Genomic DNA, 18060 nt, shown 5'->3' on the forward strand with positions numbered 1-18060 from the left:
AAAGACACTAATAAAAGAAATATAGAAACTCAGCCTGTATACAGCTACAGAAATGTACACAGCTAAGTCAAGTCTAAATAGAACTAAAGTACACTTTTAAAGGTTGTTTTAATACATTTTGAATTTTTAAGTTCAGTTTTTCAAATTTAGTATTGTCCTGCATATAGAGTGTTGAGCGTTCCTTGTTTGTGGTAATACTGGTTTTTTTTCTTTTCTTTTTCTTATTATTTGTTCTCCCTTAGTCTGCTACTGTGGGAGTACCTTTCGAGATGTATTGTGTGGAACAAATGAAGAGTTTTCTGATGGATTTGGAAAGTTCTCCTGCCAGAAGACATGTGACAAGTAAGGGCCTCTTTCTCCCCAAAAACCTGAAGCAAAAATTACATTTTATTCAACACTTAGTGACTGTGATATCCTTATAATTCCTTATATATTTCTTTTTTAGAAAATTAAATTGTGGAAGGCACAGCTGTATGCAGATATGCCATCCTGAGCCCTGCCAACTTTGTCCACGACTTCCCCAAGTAGTGCACTGCTGTCCTTGTGGGCAGACTCCTCTTAGCAGATTACTAAAACTAGGATGTATTGAGCGTAAACTGTGCACGGATCCGATCCCATCGTGTGGAAAAACATGTGGCAAACCTCTACCTTGTGGGAGCCGTGGTAACTAGAACTTTCTGCTTTAAACACTTACAAATGCATTCCATTATTAAAGAGGCAGGTAGTCCAGATTCATATTTCTTTAAAAAATAGATTCAGAATTAACAAAAATCCAGTATGAGTAGAAAGTGTTCATGACTGCGTGGTTGTAGTCAAGTTGAATTTATAAAAGCCTCCGTAGAATTTGCAACCCAAATCTTGAATAATTGTAATTGTACTTGAGAACCAGAAAATCCGCTGTCTAGAAACAAATGAAACTGACCAGCTTCTTCAGCATTGCCTTTGTGGATCCCCACTGTAGGTGGTACACATGTTGTAGGAGGCAAGTGCAGAAATTTCTAGAAAACAAGTGTCCAATGGGACTGCATATGAACCCTGCCTGTGTCCCCATGTCCTTAGTTCCTCCAGATCTTTCTGGCCAGCCAGCTGAGTTCTACAGTGTGTCATTTCCCTGTCAGTCCCCTTCATCCTTTACAGAAAAGTTAACTATAGGCAAACATGTATATACAATAAAAATAAAACTTTTAAATGGCATTAGCTCTGGTGCTCTTATGGGCCTGCCGATGAGGGCCTTGCACTTTTTGCCTCTCTGCTCCCAGGGATAGGGTCCAAGGTGCATTCTGAGATCACTTATTGAGCGTCCTTCTGTTCACCATGGATCAGGTGCGGCAGCATCTACTACTTGAGTGACTCCTTGCTGATGGGTCCCTCCAGAGATAAGTCCACTATATCCATAGGGAATAAACCTATCTTAGATTTGTTGAGCTCCATGGGCGCAGTTGCCCATATTGCAGAAGACCCAAGGACAATTGTGCAGAAGAGAAGAGAGGAATAAAGGCTTATATCAGCAAGATCTCCTTTGCCTAAGAGCCTTCTCACCAGCAATTCTCTTCTCCAGCCCTCTTTATCATCAGTGTAACGGGAATAGGAAGTTCTTCGGGTGATTGCTCATGTGTATTCCACAATAGGTGTGCGTGCTCATCATGTGCACCGGTGCTGGAAGTTTTTCCCCTAGCAGTACCCGTAGGGGGGAGCGCCCCAGCAACCCCTGGAGTGGTGCCTCCATGGTGCGGTATAAAGGGAGCAACGCGCTCCCCCGACCCTCAGTTCCTTCTTGCCGCCAGTGAAGGTGCATCGGAACTACTCTGCTCCAGCTTTGCTGTAGCTTGTCCCCAGAACTTTTTGTTCATTCAGTGTTAGTACCTGTAGTTATTCAGCTGTTCGGTTAGTTCAGCTAGTTTGAGTGCCCGGGCCGGAGCACGCCCTGCGCCCCGGGTTTTAAGTCGTGCGACACTTGCAGGCAATCTATGCCAAGGAGTGATCCACACGCAGACTGTTACGCTGTTTGGGAGAAACCCATATCAGTGATCATTGCAAGATTTGCAAGTCATTTAAACCTTGGACTGAGAGATTAGGCTCCGGGCTATTCTGATGGTGTCAGCGCTGACCCCGAATCTGGTGCACTGCTCCGCGTCAGCATTGGGCACTGCGGCATCGGTGCGCAGCGACCTTCTGGCGTCTTTGACCAGTTGGCACCGCTCCCCATCCACGGGGCACAAGGAGACAAAGAAAATGCCTTCTTTGCAGCAGCACCGAGGGAAACCAGGAACAGAGACTAGACCCATGTCGGGCAGTCCTCGACCCCCTCCGGCCGCTAGGCCTCCAACTCACGTACAGCGGAGTAGCCCAGCCACTTCGGACCAAGCCTCCCTGGATGTCCGATGCCCTCCTGTGTGCTGCAACCTTCCGGCGCCTTTGACCAGTCGGTACCGCTCCCCGTCCACGGGGCACAAGAAGGCAAAGAAAATGCCTTCTTCGCAGCGGCACCAAGGGAAACCAGGGGCAGAGACTAGACTCATGTCGGGTGGTCCTCGATCCATCCCCTCCAGCCTCTAGGCCTCCGACTCACGTGGCGCGGACTAGCCCGGCCTCTTCGGAAACGTTGGAGGCCCTGCAGGTGGCCCGGGACGTCATATCCATTCTGGTACATGGGTAGGGTGGGATAGCTCAGTGGTTTGAGCATTGGCCTGCTAAACCCAGGGTTGTGAGTTCAATCCTAGAGGGGGCCATTTAGGGATCTGGGGCAAAAATCGGGGATTGGTCCTGCTTTGAACAGGGGGTTGGACTAGATGACCTCCTGAGGTCCCTTCCAACCCTGAGATTCTATGAATGTTCTATGAATGTACCAGGAGTGCTGCCGAAGTCGGCACCATGCTCCAAGGGCAAGCCACCGCTGGGTTCTCCACAGTCGCTTCCAGCTCGGCACCGGTCTTCGTCCAGGGAACATTCCCAATGCCGTTCGCCGCCAGCAACAGTTCAGCGCGTAGCCCGCGCGGATCGCCCTCAACTCCCACCAGACTGTCTGGTTGGGTGTCATCCGACCGAGACTCAGCACCGCTCCACATCACGGAGTGAGTACTGACAGGACCGAAGCCCGCCAGAGGTCCTCGTCTCATAGGGATTACCACAACCGGTCACAGCATGGACGTTGACACCATTCCCACTCGGAATCCTGCTCTAAGACTCCGCCAAGGCATCACCTTCGCAGCCCAAGGCATTGATTGCCGGCACCTCGCTGTCATGGGTCTGCCCGTCGGAGCCGATTGCGAAGCAGCAGCTACAGATGGTACCGGTCCTCCACATTGAGGTCGTGGTCCCTGGGGCGACATCGCTTCCGGCACCGCCGTTCCTCCCAGTCCCGAGCCAGCGGCAGTCATTTGTCAGCCCGACCTCTGCTCACAGTCACCCTTCCATGGGACAGGCCAGCCAGGCCAAACAGCCAGGCCCGTCAGTGCCACAGCCAGTGCAGTGGCACTGGGCTCTGTGGCCCGCCCAGTGATACCAGTGGGCACCGTGGGGGCCCACTCGGCAGCTGGAGCCTCAGAGGCACCATCGGCCTCCCTCTCCAGACCTCTGAGGAGGGGGTTGGTGGGACATACATCCTCAGCACCATGCCTGGAGTCTGACCAAGTGGTGCATCCTCTGGTGCCGGCGGACACCCAGAGCACCGTGCCAGCCCCCTCGCTCTCTCCAGGTGAGGTGATAATGGCCCCGCCCCCCTCTGTCCCGCAGGAGAACTTTAGGGCCTATCAAGAACTTTTAAAAAGAGTGGCATCAAGCCTCCACCTCCAGGTAGAGGAGTTGGAGGAACCCTCCTACTCCCATTTCAATGTGCTGTCCTCTTTGGCACCGACAGGTAGCTTTACCCCTCCATTAAGGGGTGGCAAAATTTCAAATGTCTTGTGGCAAACATCAGCTTCGCTGGCCCCAATCTCTAAGAGGGCGGATCGCAAGTACTTTGTACCCACCAAGGGGCACGAGTACCTCTACAGTGGTCGAGTCGGTCAACCACAGGGAGTGGCAGGGCCAACTAGCCCCTACCCTGAAAAATAAAAGATTCACGGAGGCTGGTCTCTTTCAGGAGTAGGCTTTATTCTTCCTCGAGTTTTCAGTTTCGGGTGGCAAACCACCAGGTGCCCCTGGGCAGGTATGAATTCAATTTGTGGGGTTCCCTGCCCAAGTTCGAGGATTCCCTCCAGGAGCGCGATAAGAAAGAGTTCAAGGCGCTGGTGGAGGAGGGTACACCGGCTGCCAGGGCATCCCTGTAAGTGGCTTCGGATGTGGCGGACATGGCAGCATGGTCCATGGCCTTGGCGGTGTCCATGAGAAGGCTGTTGTGGCTCCTGCTGTCCGGGCAGTCTAGTGAAGCACGGGCTGCCATGCAGGATCTCCCGTTTGACGGCAAAACTCTGTTTGCGGAACAAACGGATACAAAGCTGCATGGCATGAAGGACTCCCACACGACCCTCCAGACTCTGGGTCTCTATGTCCCGGCTCCGGCCAAATCTAAGTTTAGGCCGCAGCAGGCTCCCAATCAGGCCACCCAGTCGAAGTACGAGACTGCCTATAACAACTCAAGGGTCTATAAAAGGCACCCTCAGAGGCAGTGGCGGCCTGCCCCACAACCTGGGTACTCCAAGGGCAAACAAGCGGGAAAAGGCGGTTTTGATGGGACGCTCGGGGGCACCCTGCCAGTCCTCCCCAGGGTTCCCCCCTCAATGAAGCTTCCCTTCTACAATCGGGTGTGTGCTTTCTTCCCAGCGTGGTCATGGCTGAAAGGCCAAAGGAGGACTCTAGCCTCACCATGAACTGGTTTAGATCCCGCAGGTCCAGGGTGGGCCTAAGTTCCGCATGGGTCTCACTGGCCTCCATCGTCCCCTCCCTGGACCCAGGCAACTGGTACGCTGCCCTCGGTCTGCAGGACGCGTACTTCCACTTTCACATTTTCGAGGGGCACAGTCGCTTCCTCCGTTTCCTGGTGGGGCAGAATCACTACCTCCTGATGGTCCTCCTGTTTGGCCTATCCACTGCCCCCAGGGTATTTACAAAATGAATATCAGTGGTAGCGGCCTACCTCAGCCACCGGGGGGGGGGCCAGATCTTTCCTTATCTGGATGATTGGCTGGTCAAGAGCAGCTCCTGGTCGCAGGTGAGGGATCACTTGATGCTTCTACTGTCCACGTGCGTTGCCCTGGGCCTGTTGGTAAATGACGCCAAGTCCACGTTAGTCCCGGTCCAATGCATAGAATTTATCGGGGCGCTCCTGGACAACTTGTCGGCCACAGCCTCTCTCCCAACAGACAGGTTCGAGACCCTGAAAGGGCTCATCGACACTCACAAGGTTCCCAGTGACTACAGCCAGAGCGTGCCTCCAGCTCTTGGGTCACATGTTGGTGTGCAGATATGTGGTCCGCAACGCCAGACTCCCAGTGAGGCCCCTTCAGCTCTGGCTGGCCTCAGAGTTCTCCCAGGCCAGGGACAGGATGGACAAGGTTCTCACTGTGCCCGACTTGGTGATCGCCTGACTGCGGTGGTGGTCAACCCCAAGCAACATGCTCCAAGGGGTCCCATTCCGGGACAGGACCCCGTCGCTGGAGCTGGTGTCCGCTGCATCGGACCTGTGTTGGGAGGCCCACGTGTGGAACATTCAGACCCAAGGTCTGTGGTCAGCCACAGGATCTATCCCTACACATAAACGTCAAGGAACTCAGGGCTGTACGCCTGGCGTGCATGGCCTTCCACTCACAAGGCAAGGTGGTCAGGGTCCTCATGGACAACACTGCCTCGATGTTCCATATCAACAGGCAAGGCAGGGACCGGTCCTCTGCCGCGAAGCCCTCAGGCTGTGGAATTTCTGTATAGCCCACGACATCTGCCTGAGGGCCTTCCATCAGCTGGGCGCCTGGAACCCGCTGGCAGATCGCTTGAGCAGGGACTTCTCCTCCCAACACAAGTGGTCTCTCCTCCCGGAAGTGGCTCACCAGCTCTTCCGCGTGTGGGGAACTCCCCAGGTGGACCTGTTCGCGATGCAGCAGAACTGGTGCTGTCCCCAGTTCTGCTCCAGGCGGGGACTGGGATAGGGCGCTATCTCTGATGCCTTCTTCCTGTCCTAGTCAGGCCAGTTTCTCTATGCCTTCCCCCCATTCCCACTGATCAGCGGGGTCCTGGAGAAAATAAAGACGGACAAGGCACAGGTCCTCCTGATTGCCCCAGTGTGGCCCAGGCAGCATTGGTACAGGACCCTCATGGGCCTGGCGGTTGCTGTGCCACAGCCATTGCTGCTCCACCCAGACCTGCTCTCCCAGGATCGGGGCCGCCTCCACCACCCCAACCTAGCAGCTCTCCACCTCATAGTGTGGTTGCTCAGTGGTTAAGTAGAGTTGAAAGGACATGCTCGGAAGGGGTCCAGCGTGTCCTCCTGGAAAGCAGACGGCCCTCCACATGCCGTGCCTACTTGGCAAGATGGTCCCGGTTCTCCAGATGGGCGTCCGAACAGGGTGTCTCCCTGGTGGCCGCCCCAATCCAGCTTATCCTGGATTACCTTCACCTTAAAGCCCAGGGCCTGGCACCCTCATCAGTCAAGGTACATCTGGCGGCCATATCGGCCTTCCATCCGCCAGTGCAGGGGCACAAGTATTCCCCCATGCTATGACTGGCCGGTTCCTCAAGGGGTTGTACCGTCTTTTCCCGTATGCTAGGCCCCCGGTCCCGCAGTGGGACCTGAACCTGGAGGTGTCCCATCTTACAGGGCTCCCGTTTGAGCCGCTAGCCATGTGCTCCTGGTCCCACCTCTCGTGGGAGGTGGCCTTCCTGGTCGCTATCACATCAGCCAGGCGGGTCTTGGAACTCAGGGCCCTGACCTCCGAGCCCCCGTGCACGGTTTTCATAAGGGCAAGGTTCGGCTCTGCCCACACACTGTGTTCCTCCCTAAGGTGGTCTCCACCTGACACATCGGTCAGGACATTTTCCTGCTGGTCCTCTGCCCCAAGCCTCACACGTCCAGTGAGGAATGCCGCCTCCGCACGCTCGATGTGCAGAGGGCTCTGGCTTTGTACCTCGAGCAGACTAAGCCATTCAGGAAGTCCTCCCAACTGTTCGTCGCCTCAGCTGAGCACATGAGGGGTCGGTTGATCTCCACTCAGTGTCTCTCCAACTGGATCACTTCGTGCATTCGCACTTGTTATGATCTGGCGGGTGTTCCCCCGCCACTGATTGTGAAGGCGCACTTGACTCGAGCTCAAGCCTTGTTGGCTGCCTTCCTGGCCCACATCCCCATCCAGGACATTTGTAGGGCCTCCACATGGTCTTCAGTTTACACGTTCACCTTGCACTATGCAATCGTCTCCCAAACCAGGGATGACGCCAGGTTCGGCAGGGCTGTACTCCGTCCTGAGAACTTGTGAACTCCTATCCACCTCGAACAGATATAGCTTGGAATCACCTATTGTGGAATACACATGAGCAATCACTCGAAGAAGAAAAGACAGTTACCTTTTCCGTAATTGGTGTTCTTCGAGATGTGTTGCTCGTGTCTATTTCACATCCCGCCCTCCTTTCCCCTGTCGGAGTTGTCTGGCAAGAAGGAACTGAGGGTGGGTGGAGTGCGCAGCTCCCCTTATACCACGCCATGGAGGCGCCACTCCAGGGGTTGCTGGGGCGCTCCCCTACGAGTACTGCTAGGGGAAAAACTTCTGGCACCGGTGCACGTGGCGAGCATGCACACCTATTGTGGAACGGACATGAGCAACACATCTTGAAGAACACCAGTTACGCAAAAAGGTAACTGACTTACGCTACTGACAACCTTACCTTTATTGTCAAACGGTTGTCAGTGTTGGCACGCTCTTCCTCCCTGTTCTGTTCAAGGGTTTTTAAGAGTTTGTCTCCATTAGTCTCCCAATAAACCTTGAACTTTTGAAGGCCAGCTTAAATTCACGTAGTATAACAGATCTGTGGAGAATAAGTCATCAGCCTATTTGTCATTTTGAAGGCAGAGCCAGTCCTGCCAGTCTCTGGCAAGAAGGTGTATGGCCCAGTCCATGAAGATCCAACCATTTTTTCTTTATTATTCTGCCTGTACCTCTGCAGGCAGTTACAGACACACTCTGCTGCAGAGGAGAAAACGAAAGGAAAAAAAAATCTTTAAACTTCAGCTGCAGAATGATTAAAACTGTGCTGTCAGTTTTGCCCTCTTACAGAGGGAAAGCCCGCCTTTGTGTTTGCCTGAGTATTCGCAGCTTGACCCCATGCTTATCTTTATGGAGCAGTATCTGATGGTCGAGCCCAGGAAGAAGACAGAATACACATTACAGACCCTTTGCAAGCAGCCAGTCTGAGCAGGGGACCCTTTGACCCCCTTACCATACAAATGGTCTCAGATGTCATTAGACTGGCAAAAAGGCATGCTAAATAAACTGCAGTGTCTGGTATTCCTGCTAACCCTCATGGTGGGTAATACAAAGAAGAATGAGCTATGAGCGGCATCAATTTCTCTGCATCCTTCAGTGGATTGATAGAGAGTTTTTTTTCTTTTGCAGTCACAAGTCCCTCTGGGGCATGTTGCCTTAGACTCACTCCTTGATACGTTGTACAGTACAGTCCCCTCCTTTAATCCTCTCTATCTTGCCACATGGGTGGGGCAAAAGGCCTAAACTACCTAAGAAGAGCCAGAGCAATTTCAGCTCTGTGCAGTAGTGGCTTGGGGGAAGAGCGGTAGCATGTATCATGGGAGTGGTCATCAGGTCATCGTCTTACCTATTCAGAGTTCAGATTAATGTCTAGTCTTTAGCTGACCCTTGGGGTGGAGGGTGCTTCAGTCTGTAATAGGTTAATAGGAGGATTAGGTTTAGAAGTGTGAGCAACAAGGGTGATGTCGGGGTGGGAGTCTGCTACAGACCACCGGACCAGGGGGATGAGGTGGATGAAGCTTTCTTCCGGCAACTCATGGAAGTTACTAGATCGCAGGCCCTGGTTCTCATGGGAGACTTCAATCACCCTGCTATCTGCTGGGAGAGCAATACAGTGGTGCACAGACAATCCAGGAAGTTTTTGGAAAGTGTAGGGGACAATTTCCTGGTGCAAGTGCTGGAGGAACCAACTAGGGGCAGAGCTCTTCTTGACCTGCTGCTCACAAACCGGGAAGAATTAGTAGGGGAAGCTAAAGTGGGAGGCAGTGACCATGAGATGGTGGAGTTCAGGATCCTGACACAAGAAAGAAAGGAGAGCAGCAGAATATGGACCCTGGACTTCAGAAAAGCAGACTTTGACTCCCTCAGGGAACTGATGGGCAGGATCCCTGGGAGAATAACATGAGGGGGAAAGGAGTCCAGGAGAGCTGGCTGTATTTTAAAGAATCCTTACTGAGGTTACAGGAACAAACCATCCTGATGTGTAGAAAGAATAGTAAATATGGCAGGCAACCAGCTTGGCTTAACAGTGAAATCCTTGCTGATGTTAAACACAAAAAAGAAGCTTCCAAGAAGTGGAAGATTGGACAAATGACCAGGGGGGAGTATAAAAATGTTGCTCAGGCATACAGGAGTGAAATCAGGAAGGCCAAATCTCACCTGGAGTTGCAGCTAGCAAGAGATGTTAAGAGTAATAAGAAGGATTTCTTCAGGTATCTTAGCAACAAGAAGAAGGTCAAAGAAAGTGTGGGCTTCTTACTGAATGAGGGAGGCAACCTCGTGACAGAGGATGTGGAAAAAGCTAATGTACTCAATGCTTTTTTTGCCTCTGTCTTCACGAACAAGGTCAGCTCCCAGACTACTGCACTGGACAGCACAGCATGGGGAGGAGGTGACCAGCTCTCTGTGGAGAAAGAAGTGGTTCGGGACTATTTAGAAAAGCTGGACAAGCACAAGTCAATGGGGCCGGATGCGCTGCATCCGAGAGTGCTAAAGGAGTTGGCGGATGTGATTGCAGAGCCATTGGCCATTATCTTTGAAAACTTATGGCGATCAGGGGAGGTCCCGGACAACTGGAAAAAGGCTAATGTAGTGCCCATCTTTAAAATAGGGAAGGAAGAGGATCTGGGGAACTACAGGCCAGTCAGTGTTACCTCAGTCCCTGGAAAAATCATGGAGCAGGTCCTCAAGGAATCAATTCTGAAGCACTTAGAGGAGAGGAAAGTGATCAGGAACAGTCAGCATGGATTCACCAAGGGCAGGTCATGCCTGGCTAATCTAATTGCCTTCTATGATGAGATAAGTGGCTCTGTGGATGAGGGGAAAGCAGTGGATGTGTTATTCCTTGACTTTAGCAAAGCTTTTGATATGGTCTCCCACAGTATTCTTCCCAGCAAGTTAAAGAAGTATGGATTGGATTAATGGACTATAAAGTGGATAGAAGGCTGGCTATATCATCGGGCTCAATGGGTAGTGATCAATGGCTCCATGTCTAGTTGGCAGCTGGTATCAAGCAGAGTGCCTCAAGGGTCGGTCCTGGGGTTGTTTTTGTTCAATATCTTCATTAATGATCTGGAGGATGGTGCTGTTTGCACCCTCAGCAAGTTTGCAGATCACACTAAACTAGGAGGAGAGCTAGATATGCTGGAGGGTAGGGATAGGACACAGAGGGGCCTAGACAAATTAGAGGATTGGGTCACAAGAAATCTGATGAGGTTCAACAAGGACAAGTGCAGAGTCCTGCACTTAGGACGGAAGAATCCCATGCACTGCTACAGACTAGGGACCAAGTGGCTAGGCAGCAGTTCTGCAGAAAAGCACCTAGGGGTTACAGTGGACGAGAAGCTGGATATGAGTCAACAGTGTGCCCTTGTTGCCAAGAAGGCCAATGGCATTTTGGGATGTATAAGTAGGGACATTGCCAGCAGATCGAGGGACGTGATGATTCCCCTCTATTCGACATTGGTGAGGCCTCATCTGGAGTACTATGTCCAGTTTTGGGCCCCACACTACAAGAAGGATGTGAAAAAATTGGAAAGCGTCCAGCAGAGGGCAACGGAAATTATTAGGGGACTGGAACACATGACTTATGAGGAGAGGCTGAGGGAACTGGGATTGTGTAGTCTGCGGAAGAGAAGAATGAGGGGGGATTTGATAGCTGCTTTCAAGTACCTGAAAGGGGGTTCCAAAGAGGATGGATCTAGACTGTTCTCAGTGGTAGCAGATGACAGAACGAGGAGTAATGGTCTCAAGTTGCAGTGCGGGAGGTTTAGGTTGGATATTAGGAAAAACGTTTTCACTAGGAGGGTGGTGAAGCACTAGAATGCTTTACCTAGGGAGGGGTGGAATCTCCTTCCTTTGAGGTTTTTAAGGTCAGGCTTGACAGAGCCCTGGCTGGGATGATTTAGTTGGGGATTAGGTCCTGCTTTGAGCAGGGGGTTGGACTAGATGACCTCCTGAGGTCCCTTCCAACCCTTATATTCTATGATTCTATGAAATCATCCCAGCCAGGGCTTTGTCAAGCTGGGCCTTAAAAACCTCTGAGGATGGAGATTCCACCACCTCTCTAGGTAACCCAGTCCAGTGCTTCACTGCCCTCCTGGTGAAATAGTTTTTCTTAATATCCAAACTAGACCTCCCCTACTGCAACTTAAGACTGTTGCTTCGTGTTCTGTCATCTGCCACCACTGAGAACAGCCTAGCTCCATCCTCTTTGGAACCACCCTTCAGGTAATTGAAGGCTGCTATCAAATCCCCCCTCACTCTTCTCTTCTGCAGACTAAATAAGCCGAGTTCTCTCAGCCTCTCCTCATAAGTCATGTACCCCAGCCCCCCTAATAATTTTCGTTGCCCTCCGCAAGACTCTCTCCAATTTGTCCACATCCTTTCTGTAGTGGAGGGCCCAAAACTGGACACAGTACTCCAGATGTGGCCTCATCAATGCCAAATAGAGGGGAGTAATCACTTTCCTCGATCTGCTGGCAACGCTCCTTCTAATGCAGCCCAATATGCTAACCTTCTTGGCAACAAGGACACACTGTTGACTCATATCCAGCTTCTCGTACACTTTAATCCCAGGTCCTTTTCTGCAAAACTGCCGCTTAGCCAGTCGGTCCCCAGCCTGAAGCGGTGCATGGGATTCTTCCTTCCTAGGTGCAGGACTCTGCACTCGTCCGTGTTGAACCTCATCAGATTTCTTTTGGCCCAATCCTCCAGTTTGTCTAGGTCACTCTGGACCCGATCCCTACCTTCCAGCATATCTACCTCTTCCCCCAGCTTAATGTCATCCGCAAACTTGTTGAGGGTGCAGATCACTGTAGTTAACTGTATCTGAAACTGAATGTGAAGATGATGCATAGGTTCTAGCTGGGACAGAAGGGTGTACTTGCCTGTTCTGTGGCTGAGGCTATTGTGAGCACATCAGGAACCAAATACATCCCCTGGCTCCTGGTCAGCTTTCAATGCCAATTTAAGTCATTGGCCCTAATTTTCAAAGTAATTAATGGATTGAGCCTCAGCTATATCAAATACTTAAATTCAATCTGTGAACTTCTTGGGGCTGATGTTCTGTTGGAAACTGGGATTCGCTGTATCTTTTGATTCAGCTGAGAAATTTTGAAGTTTTTGCTTAAGCTATGAGGTGCATAAATAGTTATTCTTGAAGTGAATTCCATATTAGTTTTCTGACCGTTTGGTTATCTTTTGCTGTGGATTTTATTTCAAACTGGCAAGCTATTTAGGGGTGGGATCATTTTCTTCCAGTGACTGACAGGTCTGGTTTAGTCTTCAAACTGCAAATTAGGCTGGGGTCCCACTGTAATGGATCTATGGACCTTATTATTTGGAGAGAGGAAATTTTCAGGTAAACTCAGATACGTTTTTGTGTCTGTTCGGTATTCTTCACATGAAGCAACTTGCTCTTTAGAACTGGGCAAACTTTTTTCTCCAGTAGATGCGTCTCTCTAAAGAGTGCCAAGTTCATGCACACGAGCACTATATCTTTCATACAGTTTGGATCCATGCAGGCAATCATTATGAAGAACCACAGATATGATGGGAAATGGCTAATTTTTGTTTTCCTTTTCCAAGCTAAATAACCTACAGAAGGTCAGTATACATAGTGAAAAATGAATTAGTTTAATTTTTCTCAGTTTAAAAAAAAAAATCAGATTATACAAATAGGGAAATCTTGTGTTTAAAATGGTTTTTAACATAGTGCTCCTCAATTGTTCATCTTGTTAAATCACACCACATTAAATCACAAGTTTATTGATTCTATATATTTATATGAAAAGTGTTTAGCAAAGTGTCTATTTTTAATACTACTAGTATAAAAATTGTGGAACTGAAACTCTACAGGCCATAGATTTACTAAAATGAACAAGCACAATTTTAACCTTTTTTAAAAATATTTCAAAGCAATACACAACTTTAAGTTGCAAATCTTATAATGCACCTAATTCTTGTATTATTTTTTTTAATATAAAATCTGTAACACGTCCATGAGAAATATTAAGGGAGGATGATTTGAAGTCAGTGTCTTGTGCCTGCAGCTCCGAACTCATGCAGAAGCCGCAGTGTGACCACTGATGTTCATATGACATATATATAAAGTACCAATATGTTAAATTAAAAGGTTTAATTTACAAATCATTTTTACATTTTCATTTTTGATAGATTTCATTCATACATGTGAAAATCTTTGCCATGAAGGAGAATGTGGACCATGCTCTCGTACATCAAATATTTACTGTAGGTGTGCCTTCAAAACAAAGGTAAAACTTTAAACACTAATCTCTAGTAACAAGCTCTCTTAAAAATTATCTGGGGGAAAGAGGCGCTATACACTGTAGTGGCAAGTAGTACCGCCAGATTTGTAGAACCAGTAGGAAATAGCTAGCTCAACATGAGGGTCATTTACTTATATGTTTCATCAAGTTCAGGAGTGTGCTTTTCAGTTTATATGTACATGATTTTATTCATTAATTTAGCTGTGGAAAACCCATCTTCTCCCACAAAACTACTACAATTCAGTGAATGTTACTTCCACCAAAAGCATTAGAAGTATGTCATGTGCATGGTGATTTGATGTGGAATTTTGGAGAGTGGTGTTTGTGCTGTGGAACGTTGCTAGTGCTGCCATATTAATGCTGCTAGGGCTGCTCTTCTTGGAGCTCTGATTTTAGCTGCACTAGAACAAAATGCAGCGTATTGATTCATTAGACCTCGGTCTTATTCCTAAAGAGAGACCACATGCTCAGTTTGGTGGCAAAGGCACTCAACCAGGTTTGCTGTCAACAAAGTACAGTTCTAGTGCCCCATAGGCGCTCAGTCATGGAATTAAACATGTATACCCCTTACAAGGTACTAGTTCAATCAACAGAAAAGGATGCTATCTCCTAAAATAGTACAAAGATGCCCTGCATGACTTCTCTTTTCATATATTGATACAGACAAGTTACATATTACATTCCATATGCTTTTCATTATAATCCTGTACCTTGTACCTGCCAGTTCGAACAAAACGTCTTCATCCATTTTCCTGTCCTTCCGTCCTTACCTTATGAGGGGTCTGTGGGTCCATGAGTGTAGCATTTCCTAGAAATGTGTTTCTGCAGTTACTTGAGAACTCTGGGCATTTCTGTACCATCCTCTCAGGTCAGGAATGTGCTTTCTAATACCTAGTGTGTTGCCATTCTGCCAAGGCCTGGCATATGCTGGTTCACAGCCTTTGGCTCACACTGTTAGTTATGCCTAGGGCTCCCGCAAGGCTTACGGGGGAGTCATTTGTTTAGCAGTCTCCATTTCTTCCTCACTCTATACATTTGTACAGTGATCCAGCAGATTGTCAGTTTGTATATTGCCAGTAACAGGCCAATTGTTTTATTATTATTTTGTGGAACCCCATCTTTGAAGCAATTTGATAGTGTTGGAGCCTTAATGAATGTGACATTCATGTGTTCACAGTAGTATCTTCAAACCATGTATATCTGATGTTTCTGTGACTTTGCCGCCAGGGTCCAATATGGTCCCTGCAAACTTGCTTTCCTGATAAATGTTTGGGTGAGAGGCCTAGGATTATCTCTTACTGCTGTGAGTTCCAGCATAGCATCTTCTAGCTTTTGCAGCTCCTCAGAGAACTCAAGATCCCGTCCTTGAAAAGTAAGAGTGGTAAATCACCAATGTGATTGAAGCCCATCATGAAATACCACATGTCCTGAAAATGGCATTCTCATAGACAAGACCGTCCCAGTCATGGAATTAATCTTGGCCATAGTGGCAGCTGATTGGTCAAACATCTTGGCATCTGGACTGCTTCCTCTATATTTACAAAATGCATTACAGGTCCAGTCTGGCTGCCTCTTTGTCACTAGAACATGTTCTTCTTTGATTAGTGTCCCTATGGGTGTTCCTCTTCAGGTGTACAGGTGTCCATGGTTCTTCAATTGAAGATCTTCGTTAACAATGTCTGTTTGACCCACATGTCCTATATATCCTCATGCCACGCTATGAGGCTAAATAGGTCTGCTTGTTCAAACCGCCCTCAGTTCCTTCTCAACCACCTTGGCTTGAGATGGAGTTTTAGCAGGTCCACCTCAAGTGTGCCTCAGAAAAGAATTTTTTCCTAGTTGCTAGTTTAGTTCAGTCTAGTTTGTTAGATTAGCTTAGGTTAGTAGCTGGAAAGATTGTTTTTTGTTCTCCCCTCCTTCTGGGGAGGCTTGTCGTCTTCAGGAGGGCATGCCCGTCTCACCAGGGTTTAAATGTTGCCTTGCTTGCCAGGAGCCCAACCTGATTAGCAGCAGCACTGCAAATGTGTTCACTGCCTAGAAGAGTTACACATCCCACATAAGTATGGCTTTTGCCTAGCCCTTAATTTCAGGGTGAAGAAGAACCTGGAGATCAAGTTGAGGCTACTTATGATGGAGCGTTCCCGTTGCCCTGCTTCAGAGCCAGGTCAGCAATCTCCGGGCAGATCCAGCATCCCTTCAACCTCGGCTCAGCACTCCCCCTCAGAAAGAGAGAGACTCCAGAGGCCTCTTCAGAAGGTCTCTGGAAGAAGAGCTCTGACTCTCCTTGTAAACAGTCTGCTCTGAAAAGTCCTTGGTCTTCCAGTAGGTCAACCATCTCAAAAAATTCAACTTCTTGAATAGGTACTGTAGAAACAAGGGGCTCCTCTAGTTCCAGCGGGACTGGAAAACCCTGAAGCTCTTCTAAGAGCAAACACTGCTCCAAGCAAGCTTTGGTTCCATCTGGACATGATAGAGATAGCAAAGAGAGACATTCTTCCAGACTGATACAGTTGGACATAGCTCTACCTCTGGTACCTCCCGTGATGGGTTCCTTGCTATGATATAAGGCTAAACCTCCATCAGCACCCACCTCAGGGTGCTCTAATTCTTCGGTATTGTGCACTTCTAGAGAGAGGTGGACAGTTATATTGATTCACAGCTCCCTGACAGACAGGTTAAGCAGATGCTTATCTGCAGACCAGAAATGGGAGATCCACAACACATTTCTAACCAACATGTTCGCATAGTGGGGTACTCCGCTGAGATCTCTTTGCATCCCAGATGAACAAAAAGCTTCCCACGTATTGCTCCAGGGAAGCCATAAACTGCGAATGCAAGGGCGATGCTCTCCTGCTGTCCTGGATGGATGACCTTTCCTTCCTTCCCCCTACTACCTCAAGATGTACAGTAGATCTGTCACAAAAGAGCCACCATTATCTTCCTAGCACCCCACTGGTCCAGACAGTTCTGGTTCATGGAACTCCGAATGATGTCAGGACACTCACCTATCAGAATATGACTCTTTTAGGATCTCCTGGCTCAGGATGGGGGTAAGGGGGAGATCAAGCACCCTAACCTGGGCTCACTCCACCTCATGGCCTGGTACTTGGATGGGCATCAGAAATAAAACATTCATGCTCTGTCCTTGTTCAGGAAATCCTTATCCAAACTAAAAAGGATTCTACTAGAGCCTGCTACCTGGCTAAATGGTGGTACTTTTCAGCCTAGGTACGTCACCACCACCATGTGCATTCCAGTTATCCTAAACTATCTCCTCTGCTTAAAGACTTTAGACCTGGCTCTAAGTTTGCTGCGAGTACACCTAGCATTGATTAGTGCCTTTCTCCTTCCGGTGAAGGGATGTTCTGTCTTTATGCACGTGGCTACTGTGTGATGTATGAAGGGCTTGATCAGAACCTTCCCACCAGTCATTAAACTTACCTCTCAATGGGTCCTTAACCGTGTCCAGACAACACTCTCAGGTCCGCCCTTTGAACCTATGGAAACATGTATAACAATACCTGCAGCAAAACTTCCCCCTCCTGGGGGTATTACAGCTCACTCCATGTGAGCAGAAGCTGCTTTCACATCATCCTCATCGGACGTTCTGCTGCGGAGCAGCAACTTCGAGGTCTGTCCAAATGTTCATGACACACTATGCTCTAACTCAAGCTGCAACTGTATACCAGCTTCCTTGCACTCTCTGCTAGTCAACCACGTGTGGAATAAACACAAGGACAATCACTCGAGGAAGAAATAGAGGGTACTTATTGTAACTGGAGGTTCTTCAAGATGTGTGGTCCCTAACTGTATTCCCCTACCTGCCCTCCATCCCCTCTGCTTCGGATTCTGTAAAAAGAGGAATAGGAGAGGCACTGATCCATACTGCCTCTTATACCCTCAGTCGGGAGCACGAGAGAAACTGTTGCGCATGTGAGCGTCAAGAGACGCTGCTTTGAAGAATTTCTGGACTCGGGCACATGGCACACGTGTACCCACTTGTGGAATACAACAGATAGGGACCACACACTTTGAAAAATCTCCAGGTACAGTAAGTAACCTCCATTTACTCACCCTTTGCAGTAACTGTGGTTCTTCGAGCTCTGTCCCCCTGTTGATGATCACTACCTATCCTCCTTCCCCTCTGCTTCAGAGTTTCCTCTATGGAAGATTGTGGTAGAGAAGGAGTTGAGGGTGGTTTGCCTGCACAGACCTCTGTGTGGAGCACAAGAATGTATGGGACAGATGAACAGGCCAAGTGGATGCTAATGAAAATTTCCAATTGAAGTTGCATGGGGCGCGCACGCACGCGCATGCACACACACACATACACACCCACCCACCCACCCCCCTCTGAAGTGGAG

At 49.0% G+C, this 18060-nt stretch overlaps 1 protein-coding gene across 1 annotated transcript in view; it reads left to right on the top strand.

The window, feature by feature from the left end:
- NFX1 (nuclear transcription factor, X-box binding 1) overlaps positions 1 to 18060 on the top strand; it is a 218566-nt gene that overhangs the window by 73068 nt on the left and 127438 nt on the right. The window contains exons 8-10 of the mRNA XM_074945080.1: positions 243 to 342; positions 446 to 663; positions 13584 to 13681. Coding sequence (XP_074801181.1) covers positions 243 to 342; positions 446 to 663; positions 13584 to 13681 — 416 coding nt within the window. The remainder of the gene's footprint in view (positions 1 to 242; positions 343 to 445; positions 664 to 13583; positions 13682 to 18060) is intronic.

The sequence above is a fragment of the Natator depressus genome, chromosome 2 (genome assembly GCF_965152275.1).
Source record: "Natator depressus isolate rNatDep1 chromosome 2, rNatDep2.hap1, whole genome shotgun sequence".
NCBI classification, from domain to species: Eukaryota; Metazoa; Chordata; order Testudines; family Cheloniidae; genus Natator; species Natator depressus.